At 38.6% G+C, this 12,177-nt stretch overlaps 1 protein-coding gene across 8 annotated transcripts in view; it reads right to left on the bottom strand.

Annotated features, from left to right (window-relative positions):
- The window catches only part of LMO7 (LIM domain 7), a 232,843-nt gene that overhangs the window by 28,953 nt on the left and 191,713 nt on the right, over positions 1-12,177 (bottom strand). For all 8 annotated transcript variants that reach the window (XM_032151028.2, XM_032151042.2, XM_058437985.1 and 5 more), the window contains 3 exons: positions 11,396-11,538; positions 9,324-9,756; positions 7,081-7,389 (listed from right to left, as the gene is read on the bottom strand). In XM_032151028.2, the coding sequence (XP_032006919.1) occupies positions 7,081-7,389; positions 9,324-9,756; positions 11,396-11,538 (885 nt within the window). The remainder of the gene's footprint in view (positions 1-7,080; positions 7,390-9,323; positions 9,757-11,395; positions 11,539-12,177) is intronic.

The following is a 12,177-nucleotide window of genomic DNA, read 5'->3' as shown; positions in this document are numbered from 1 at the left end:
AGCTTGAAGAATAAAAGACAGGATGGAGTCTTAATAAATACTCTCAAACTACATAAAGCATATTTTGTGGGAGATGGCAAGTGAACATTATCCTTTTCTACCAAATATAGGATCAAAGAGAACGAGCTTAAGCCCTAGAGGGAAATGTCTCACTGTTATATTAGATTGGACATACTATCTCATGAAGGACTGTACTTACCTCAGAAATAAAGAAATCACTATTTAAACATCTTCAATATTAATAAAAGGGCAGATAACCTCCTCCTCTTTGAAAGAGTTAACAGGAAGGACAGTGTCCCTGTGGCTACAGCCAGGCAGAGTGTTGTGTCAGTCCTTGGGACAGAACACAGGCAAAGAGGAGAGGACCACATGGGCAATTACAGGTGCATATCTGTCATTAACCAGGTGACCACAGGCATGTCACTGGGCCTGGTAAAGCCTTCTCTTTCATAAAAATACTGATTTTTAATTTTGGTTTTAAGTTGCCCAGTTTCAAATCAAAGTCTTATGCAGACCACCTCTTTCCAAACCACTACACAGAAAGGATTAAAGTGGGTGGCTGTGGTTTCAAAGTAAGAGTTCCAGAGCCCCACTTGTGTGGCCTTCCCCTTACGGCAGTCTTGAGAAATCTCTGTCCAATCCCGGGTTCTTACAGTAAATTATTCCTGAAACTTCTTGCAAGTGAACATATCTATAATTACATTCAAGTATAAATTGTTCAACAATGATTTCAGGAAGGATTTCAACTTCCTTATTTTTCTCTGCAAGATATATGCCAAGTGAGTATCCTACAAAGAATCCAAGCTTCAGAAGACAATAATGACAGAATCATCTTTGAAGTGGATGGACAGGAATATAAATTATTGGGGGAAACCTAGATTCTTGGAGACTGATAATGAACTATCCAAGTGGTTTCAGTTGTTCATGCCAGAAAAAGATAAGGCAGTTGTCTATCATCATCTCAGTGTATAAGATAAAAAATTTCCCTCAAATTAGGTATAACTTGAGCAGACATATCCACTGAAAGTTCAGATCGTCCCAACAACTGTCAGACTGATGAAAGAGAAGTACAAGACTCTACATTTTTAAACAAAAACATGAGGAGGTTTGGAGTCCCAATGGTAACACTTATTTCTGCTAAATCTGTTGAATTAAGATTTTCATGTCAACATAGATAGAATTTAATTAAAAAAAAAAAAAACCGGGCCGATCTTAAACACCAAATTGAAAAGCTACACTCCTCGAATTTTTTCCACTAGACAAATGTGTTAAGGAAAGCCTACTTAGTTGTTAAAGTTAACCCTAAACGTAAATCTGGACTGTAAAATCAGGACTATCAGAGGAAATCTATAATCTTTGAATTTGTGTGCATATAGTTCTTTCATGTCTCTCTTTCTGGGTCTTACTGGAATGAGAAAATGAAGTGAGTAGCCCTCAAATCTTGGTCTTTCTCTCTAAATCCTTCTCCATCTCTCCTTCCTTCATCCCACTGTGGCAGGTAGTATTTCTATAATACACCCACCACTGTCCTCATCCCATTCCAAGATTATCTTCTACCTACCAAATACATCTTGAGTCTTCATCCCTCCAGGCACTGCCCACTATTCTTGCTTTCTGGGAAACAATCTTCTAAATTCACCTATTATCTCGCTTTCTCCAGCCTTTTTTCCCATGTCTCTTGCCACTTCTCAGTTTCATTAGCATGTTCCTCTTTTTTCTCTTCTCTTTTCATTGTGTTATTTGTTCCTTAGTCTCCAGCCTCTCTGACTACATGCTTTTGTGAGCAAACTCATTCATTGCCATGTCTCCGATGTCTAAGTCCAACAATTCGAAAACTGAATTCATTATCTTCCTCCCAAACCTGTTCTTCCGCCTCTTGTTTTTCATATTTTGGTTAATTGCATCAACAGTTCATCAGGTGCCCAAGTTAGAAACACTGGATTCCTTCGGGGCCTCTTTCTCCTTCCTTCCCCTAACTGTTCCCCACTCAAATGCCACACAACAATCCCTGTACTCCTACTCTCCACCCTACACACTTGCATTTTACAAAGTTCTATCAAGTCCACAATCCATCTTGAATCACCCCATCTTTGCCACCCTCCCTTGGGTTATCATCTTGGTTCAGGCCATGATCTCCCCTAAACTCCTGTAGTTACCCCTCCTAAGTGGCTCTCTTGCCTCCAGCCCTTATTTTGTTCATTGTCCACACAGCTGCCAGAACTTTAGTTATAAAACATGTTATTATATTACACTCCATTTTTAAATTGCTGTTAGCTCCTTACTGCCCTGCTTGGAAGATTTCAAACTCTACACTTCAGTTCTGGTAAGTTTCAATAAACATATAATACCACCTTTCCTCAAAATGGTTTCAAGGATGATTTTATCTTTATGGACCAAAAGACATTTCAGTCCCCAGTGGCTCTAAAATTCTAAAGACACAGCAAAGTCCAAATAAGTCAACATGTGGTCTCTTAACTATACATAAGGCAGTCCTCGAACGTGAGCCTGTCATATTTCAAAAAACTTTAACATCAGATAAATTGCAGTTGTGGCGTAGGCATTTCACCAGCCTGGGGCAAGTTACATAACTTTCAAATCTCAAGTTCTTCATTGGTAAAAACGGGGATAATACACCTACTTTGCAGGGTTATTGAGACGATTAAATGAAACATTTAAAAGGTGTCAGGGCACACATGACTGATGCCCAGTAATTGCCTTCTTTTTCCAACGGAAGCAAATGTTAAACATAATACAAGTGCTGGCTAAGCAGTTTCTGGATCAGCTAAAGAAAATCCCATTTAATTCTCACATACTTAGCTCTAAAGCCAAGAAAATTTGGTCAGCATTCAGCGAACATGTACAGATGCAGACACTGCACTGACAGTGAGAAAAGTAGGGTTGTGTTCCACCCTTACAGAGAGCAGGTCCTAGTGAAGGTGAGAAGCAAGCAAAATGCACAGTATGAAGCTATGATAAGGGAAGCTCTGGCTACTATATCCAAAGGGGCAGTAATCATGGGGTTGAGATCAGGAAATGGACATGCAGAAAGCTTCCTTCCTTCCATACGTGTCATCCCATTTGGGGGTTACTGCTTTAAAAAATCTGGAGCAGAGATTCTGGAAAGTGGATTTGTAGAGGGTTTAAAAACAAAGAGCTCTGAAAGGACAGAAAAAAACAGAAACCTGTAGGCAAGACCAACTTTGGGGAAAATCATGAAAACCACATCTGCATGGCAGATGGAGGGGGATGAAGGACTCCAGGAGTCATACTCCCTCTTCTTTGCCTTGGGTCACCTCTAGAATGAGCTTGGCAGCCTAGATTGGCAAGAAAGGTAGAGAAAAAAGCAAAACCACAAAAGAAAGGGTGCGAAAAGAACAGCGAGGGACAAAACCCCCAGCTCAGCTATGAGGATGAAAAGGAAATTCCTATCGGCAGATTTTAAATAAGACCATATTAAGTTCTTCCCTTCATTATGATTTTTCCACTTTATGGCAAACACCACCTTATTAGTGCAATGCTGTGATAGGCTCCTAACCAGTCTCTGCTTCCAGACTTAGCTTTCGTAAAATAACTCTAGGGAACACCATAGTGCTTACATTCCTAAAACAGCCCTTAATCTTAAAATTCTCACACACTAAAGAACCAATAAGGACTTTAAATTACCTGCCGGATCAAGTTCATACTTCAGCCTAGTAATCAAGGCCTTGAATGCAGTTCAAGTCAGTAAAACTTAAGCATCAATTATGTGTAAGAATGTTCAAAGAATATCAGTAAAATAGGAACACGTAACACTATGGGACAAGGAAGAATTTAGTGAGTGAAACTTTTCAAGGGTAAGAAGTTTGATTCCAATGGGGGAGGGGTGATGTCATGATTCATGAACGAAGTGGTCCTCCTGGGCTTCTGAGGAATAATAGGACCTCAAAAGGCAGAGATGTGGGAAATAAGCATCTTCAAATGGGGGAGCAGTGATGTGCTCCAAAAAGTACATGATGCACCCAAGAAAAAGCAAGCAGTCGTATGCAGGTGAATCATCTCTCTTTCCCAGGACATAGCATGATAGCATAACATGATACTAAATCTTGAGTCAGACTGCCTGAGTTCAAATCCTGACTCCACTTGGTACCCTGCACGGCCTTGGACAAGTAACATGCCCATGCCATGCCTCAATTTTTATGTTTCTAAAATAGGGATAATCATGATAGTCCACATTCGGATTGTTGATTACCTCACAGGGCTGCTGTGAGGATTAACTAAGATACTGCCCTGAGAAGCCTGGTTGGCACATAGTAAGCACACTAACATCAGCTGTGACTGTGCTACAAAGGGTTGGCACACAGCATGCTAACATCAGCTGTGACTGTGTTACAAAGGGAGTGAGAGATATCACTGTTTCCCTGAGCACCACGAACTTCATTCAGCAAACCACACAGTGCCACTAGAGGATTGGAGCAGAGAAATTACCGAGTCCAACCTGGCATCAGGCAAGTTAATCTGATGCCAGTCTTGTGTAGCATGCACTAACACCTGCGACTATTTGCACTGCTAGGAAAAGGGCCTGAATTAGCATAGTGGAAGCCAGGATAGAAAAGAGTAACATCAGCTGGGAGTGGTGGCTCACACCTGTAATCCCAGCACTTTTGGAGGCCAAGATGGATGGATCGTTTGAGCCCAGGAGTTTGAGAGCAGTATGGACAATGTGGCAAAAGCTCGTCTCTACAAAAAGTACAAAAATTAGCCGGGTGTCGTGGCATGTGCCTGCAGTCCCAGCTACTCAAGAGGCTAAGGTGGGAGGATTGCTTGAGTCCAGGAGGTTAAGGCTGCAATGAGCCATGATCATGCCACTGCACTACAGCCTGGGTAACAGAGCAAGACCCTATATAAAAAAAATTAATTAATTAATTACTTTTTTAAAAAAAGAAAGAAAAAGAAAAGAATAACATCAAGGGGGAGTCTGGAGGAAGAGATGAAAGGACAGTGCCAGCAAAGGTCCAAGGTATGAAAGAGAAAAATGACCTGAAGAACATTCTTTGACAAAGCTACCGAAACATTTAGATGATCAGCCACATGCTACTCTTGATTTTGCTGTCCTCTGAACACCTAGAGTTATAATGTCTGAATGGAGTTTGGGTGAGCGTTGCACAGGCCCTTTACATATTGCTCAGCAGCTGTCACACACATTCACATCCTTCTCTCAAGTCAGTAAGCTCCTTCTGAGACAAAGGCAAGGGGATGCTATAGAAGCTACTGCCCTAGTGGCACAGAAAAGGACACACCAAGCATCAGAGATACGTAAGTCACCGCATGAATTATATCCACATTAAAGAATTCCAATGGCTTCACTTGTCAAATCAAGCCTAATTTTTCTTAGTGGAATACCATCTCAAGTTTGGGAACAAAGAAGTATAAATCCATTAATGAGGAAACCTGAAACAGTGCCACATTAATTGAAGCTCCTCTGAGTTGTAATAACGTGAGACACACCCACGCACCACACTTAGCCTCTTTTCCTTAATCCACAGTTGCAGTTAGTCAGCTGCCACCCTGAGGGAGGTACCAACACCCAGGGCGCAGCACATGATTCAGGCTGTTTTGTTGGATTTGCTATTTGAAAAAGGTAAAGGCAAACATACAAATCTGTGAAACAAAAGGCACTTCGCTTCTGCTTTTATTATTCATCTACTGGTACCTTACATTCCTCAAGTATAACACAGGCTATTGTTCTCCTCCACTGAGACTTAGCATGTTAAATTATATATTTCCAATTCCTTAAAAATGTAATGATAATTTACAACTAATTATTTCAGCAAGCTGAAGTTTTTAGCTATATGTAAATATGCATGGGAAACAAAAAACAAAAGAAATACACCTAGATGTTAACAGTGATTATCTCTAAATGATGGAATTATCAGCGATTTAAATTATTTATACTTTCCTTCATTTCCAAATTTTCTCAAGCACGTAGTACCTTATAACCAGAAAAGAAAGTTTAAATTTTTTAAGTTTTCCCATACAAATAAAAACTCAATAATAATAAATATGCAATGCCAAATTATTTCACACAAAGTTATTTTATTAATATAACTTAGGACAAGTCATATATATAAATATATATATACACACACACACACACACACACTAATACTAATATAACTTAGGACAAGTCATATATATACACCCACTTAATGTATATAATACACACTTGATGTTTTGCAGGGCAACAGGGAATACTAAACCAAGCCAAAGGACCACAAAAGCTCCTCCATGCTAAGGGGTTCATACAACTATCAAAATGCTTAGAAAGAATTTTTCTAAGAGAGAGACGCTTTCTGTTCCCCAAAGACTTTTAGTATGTTTTACAGGTAGGCTACAAAGAACATTTATTACCTAATCATTCTCTTAGAAGTCATCTATTAGAAATTTAAGTAGGAAAAACTACACATGCCCCCAGTCATTCTTCATCTGCTGGTATATTTTGTTTGGACTCCAAATGTTGTGGAATACAATTGTCATATTATAACCAAGCCTCAATAGTCCCATTCAGAGACAAGGGACCATCAAAAATTATAGACATTCTAAAGTACAAGATAGTATTAAAAGTCACTAGAAGGTTAAAATTATCAAAAAAGAAATGCCATGTCCCTAGACTCCAGCACCCATCATGTTTTTCCTTGCGGCCAGTTAAGTTCCCTGGGAAAGGGCTTCTGTCACCCAAATATACACTAGATCTGCATGTAAAACCTTTAAAGTGACTGCTGTACCTGAAACCTGGGACTACAGCACTAGCAGCATAAGGCAACCACTACTGAAACATGGAATACAGAGGAAACACTAGCCAAATCCCAGGGAGACTGGTGCACAGTCTCCATACACTCATATCACAAGTGTTATCTGGATCTATGCACTCAGAGTGGAAAGAGACCTACTTCCTCCAAGATCCATTCAAAGTAAACCAGAATATCATTTTGAACATTTTCAGCCCAGATTAACACCTAGAGGTTTGACATTTGAGACATGGTTTCCAGATTTAAATGTGTAAGTGTCGGAGCCACAGATGATAAGAAACTTTTCCAAACTCACCTGGGATCTTGAGACTTCTCTTTGTGGGGAGATTTCCCCTTCTCCAGATTCAGACATTAAATCAAGACCAGATGTGGAAGACAATATGGCTTTAGAAGTGGCAGCCTGGTCTTGGGAAAGAGATGAGAAGGGGGATGTAGGAGAGGGCAGCCTTGTCACATCTTCTTCTGTTGCTGCTACCTCCTTCTGGCTAGATGAGCTTGAAGCCAGTTGGCTTGCGTCTGGGTTTGGTGCAGGGGTGCTGACCACATTGTTTGGAGTTCTCTTAATGTCTTCAACATCTCCATTATACTTCCAAGCATCATCCATCTAAATAAGAAAACATTTTAAACTTGATATTCTGTTACCTTTATTTCGGTTTTTAAAAGTTGTTTATTAATATTTTAAAACTAAAATAACATACTTCCCACAGTAGCATAACTATTGCTAAAAGCTTGGGCTGAGTTCTTTCACACCAATAGATAAACATGTAGTGAGGGAAAATTGTTTTAGCAAAAGCATTCATATCACATACAAACTTCTGAAATTTGCTTTGCTTGTTTACTCCAAGCAAACATCTTAAGCATTAAATTTCCACTGAATCTAAACTGGCGTAAAATAAAATTGCCATATATACATGTGTTATGTACAGTTTACACATCAAGATGGTGTAACTCTAACCTCTGCACAAGTTCACCAACATTTTGCTCTTCAGAACAGACTAAATGAACTGAGAACATGTTTTACCATGTAAGATCCGGGGAATGATGAGATTCCCCTTGACTGACAGCCAAAAGGCCTTGGTGTTCTATCTGTTGATCACTCCAGGTCAACAGATAGAACTCTAAACCAGTCCCTTTACTTGCTGAATATTCCATAGTATGGACATCAACAATTTATTCATTTGATGTGCATTTAAAGTTGTTTGAAATGTTCTGTCACTTCCAAAACTACTGCAACAAATATTTATATCTCTTTATAACTGGAACTTTTATTTTTATAGCACAGATTTCCAAAAGTAGGCTTGCTGGAGCAAAAGTTTCATATATATGCATATATATATATGTATTCATATATATATATGTATTCATATATATATATATGCACATAGTTTCTAAAAATAATTGTAGCGACACACTCCTGAAGTAATGTATGAGAACATCTGTTTCTCAGCATCCTTGCCAACACTAGACATTTTTGATGTTTTTAAGTCTATTTCACTCTGATGGATAAAAAGTTATACTCCTCATTCTTGCTCCAGGGAAGCTGAACATACTTCTTTGTGCTTTGTTACCAGCCATTTGAATCTCCTCTCCCTTGAATTGGCCATGACTTTTCTATATTCATTTTGCTAGTGTGTTTGCTTACCAATTTGTAGAAACATTTTCTCTCTTAGAGATATTAACCCTTTACCTATAATGCATTTTGGTAATATTTTTCTGAGTCTACATATTGTCTTTTGACTATATTAAGGGGGTCTGCCATGAAATTCTTATAATGTCAAATATGTCTACATTTTCCTTTATATAATGGTCAGGAGTTTCCCAATTAGCTTAGGTAGGCTTCTCTCACCCCAAATATCCAATTTTTTATACGAGAGTTTAGGATTGTACATTAGCAGAGCTAAAAAGAATGTGAACATTAATCTTAGGACTGTGTTGCTTCCTTTCACATAATTCAGATTAACACACTGATTGTCGGATATGGTACCACTTCATTCTCAGAAAAAATGCTGCAATATTCTAGCTCCTTCAAAATCCTGACACTAATTGAAATACACACATATAAACGTAAGATATATTCTAATAATTATATTCAAACTGATAAAGTGAGAAATCTGAAAAAAGCAGAAATGTGTATATAAGCACCTGAAAATCTCTAGGCTAAGCCATATGAATTGCTGTTTTGTAGGTCAAGAAGAACAATCATACTGACAACTTCAAATTTTTCAACCTAATACTTTACAAAAGGTACATCTAAAAAAAATGACATTATAAAATAATACTCTGCCTTAGAATACATCTTATTCATTCTTTAAAATGTATCAGCCCCACTTTCACAGAATTTAAAGTTTAATAAATTCTGTATCATTGATATATCTTAAGCATTAAGTTTCCATTGCATCTAAACTGGCATGAAACAAAATGTCCTTATATATGTTACGTACAGTTTACACATCAAGTTGATGTAACCCCAACCTCTGCACAAGTTCGCCAACATTTTGCTCTTTGGAACAGACTAAATGAACTGAGAACATTTTTTACCGTGTAAGATCTGGGGAGTGATGAGATTCCCCTTGTCTGAAAGCCAAAAGGTCTTGGTGTGACCACAGATGTTAACCTGACTGTATCAGTTTTCTGGTAACTTCTGGGGAGAGAAGCTGAAACACGAGTCGACTCCATTTGTGTGCTCCCTGAACGCAGAGAAGACAAAGAGGCTGGGCGTTGTTCTTCCAAGGGACTTTGAGAAGGAAGCTGAATTTCAGTTGTTACATGGTCCTCTCTTTTTGCAAAAGTGGTAGAATCATCTTTGGGAATTTCTGAAGGGTAAGTTGCTCCCTTCTCTTCTACTCTCTCACTCCGGTAACTTGCTTCTGACACAGTCAGTGTAGGGGGTCGCTTTCCTTCCTCCAGCACATCATCGAAAGAATACATTCTCCTTCTCAATGGAACTGTAGACTTTTGATTTGGGGATTCCCTTAGCAGAGAGAAATGCACCATCACCACAAAGATATGCATTTGACACAGAAGTGGTGAGAGAGTAATCAACACATGAAATGGACTGGGAATAAAAAGCTGCTAACTTCACACAAGAATCAATACAACACTTACAGAGCATAAAGATGTATATAATTATCTTTTTTTTTTTTTTTTTTTGAGACCGAGTCTCGCTCTGTCGCCCAGGCTGGAGTGCGGTGGCACGATCTTGGCTCACCTGCAACCTCCGCCTCCCGGGTTCAAGCAATTCTCCTGGCTCAGCCTCCCGAGTAGCTGGGATTACAGGCATGTGCCACCACGCCCGGCTAATTTTTTTTTTAATTTTTAGTAGAGATGAGGTTTCAACATATTGCCCAGGCTGGTCTTGAACTCCTGACCCTGTGATCCGCCCACCTTGGCCTCCCAAAGTGCTGGGATTACAGGCGTGAGCCACCATGCCCAGCAAGATGTATATAATTATCTTTAATGTCCCAACTAAGAAAGAATAATAACTTGACTTCTTTAATTAAAATGGTTCTCAAATACTTCACTGGGATATTATTAATTGTAAAGAGATTTTAATGAAACAAGGAAATTTTAATAAAGGATTATTCACTAAATTTTATCCACAAGCTTATAACTTTTAAAATTAAAACACTATAAACATCGTGATTGACAACCAATTTGAACCTTCCAAAGTCGTCGATTAACAGCCTTTTGAGGATTTTTTTTTTCCCGCAAAAATTTACAATAATTTAGTAAAAACAAAAGACTACAAAAGACTAAGGCTTTTGTGGAGATCAAACTGGTGTATGATTTCATATAGCTTGACAGAACTTGCATGAACAATTATTAGGGATTAAAAGTCACCATTAATATTTATAGAAAGGTTCATAAAACACCCTCATCTCTCACATTTAGAAAGGAATACCTACCTCCCAAGCTAACTGAATTGCATTTAAGTGAATGAAACTGCTTATCATTGGCTTTAAGGGAGAAAGCGGCTTTGTTTCATTTCACCTGACAGCATATTTCCTTTTGGACATTATTCTAAAAGCATATTTTCCTTCTCCTTGATCTGTAAATATCCTAATGTTTCACACAGTAATGAATGCTTTACAGGAAAGTTTAAATTTGACCTTTATACTGTTATGCTGCAATGCAAAGAGTAAGTAAAACACACACATTTATGTTCATAAAAACTTTCTTTAAAATATAATGAACTGCACCATTAAACATGAAAAAGAACTTTGTTATATTTTGCACAATTTAGTTAAAAGTAAGAACTAATTTTATTGGACCATCTCATTCCTTAATTCACTTAAGAGTAAAAAGCAGTGTATTTCCTGCACCAAACATAGCCAACACCATCCAATTCTGCATGTGAATGCACGATGTAAGAGAAGAAATAATGAACACCTATTTTAAGTCCTCATTTATTTTGTTACTACTACTCTGTCACTATTTCAACAATGCTTTGTTTTTTCACTGCAGACCAAAATCTTAAATGTTTCTTTACATATTTGATTAAAGTTGAATATTGGTGGACACCTATGTCACACTACACTTACATAAAATATCTATTTATAACACTGGCATCTCCAACCCTGTTACAACCGAGGTGCATTCAGCATTATTACCTGTCCTGCAGCATTTCCTTAAACGTCTTAGAGCTTCTCTCAGACTTCTCAAGTGCCTGCTTTTCAATTTCTTCCCTCTCTTCTTTTTTCTTCTGCAGATCTGAAGTGTAACTTTTTCGACGATCTTTCCATTTTGCAAGGTCCTGACAGAAAAATCACATCAGCAGGGGCACACCTGAATTTCTATACACCGTTTCTAGCAGACAGAATGTGCCAGAGTATCTTATTACATCACTGAAACTATTCACTCCAACTGGATGCCAAGGTGCCCTAATTTTGCTTTTTATAGACAGCGTTTCTGTACCAAGCCTTTATCTCATGTGTCTGTCTGAAAAACCTGACCTAATAAGATAGACCCCATTTTTGTTTTCCCAGAAAGTATCTGCCTCATTGCACACTTCACAAAGAATGCTAAATGCTTGTAATTAGGTGACAGTTAGATAGATCAGGAACTGTTTCCAGTTCGTTTTCATCTCATTCCAAAAACCTGGCTGTTCTGCGAAACACGTTTCACTGGTAAGGCCGAAACAGAAACGCTATTGTGATGGTTAAGCACAGATGCATAGTCTTGTCTTTCATTTCACAAACAGCTCAATCCCTACTTTGAGGCAGGCCCAAGTGTAGGAACTATTAATACATACATTCATAGGGCGCGGTTCCCCTCAAGAAACTCTCAGTCTACAGGGGAGAGACAGACATATAAATAAAAAGTGTGACAGGATTGCATGAGACAGTGGGGTCCTGAGGAGACCATGGGTCCGGTTCCACCTCCGGAAGGGGAG

This window comes from Hylobates moloch, unplaced genomic scaffold (genome assembly GCF_009828535.3).
Source record: "Hylobates moloch isolate HMO894 unplaced genomic scaffold, HMol_V3 SCAFFOLD_4, whole genome shotgun sequence".
NCBI lineage: Eukaryota > Metazoa > Chordata > Mammalia > Primates > Hylobatidae > Hylobates > Hylobates moloch.
The sequence above is the reverse complement of the archived record's forward strand: the minus strand, read 5'-3'. Positions and strand labels throughout refer to the sequence as shown.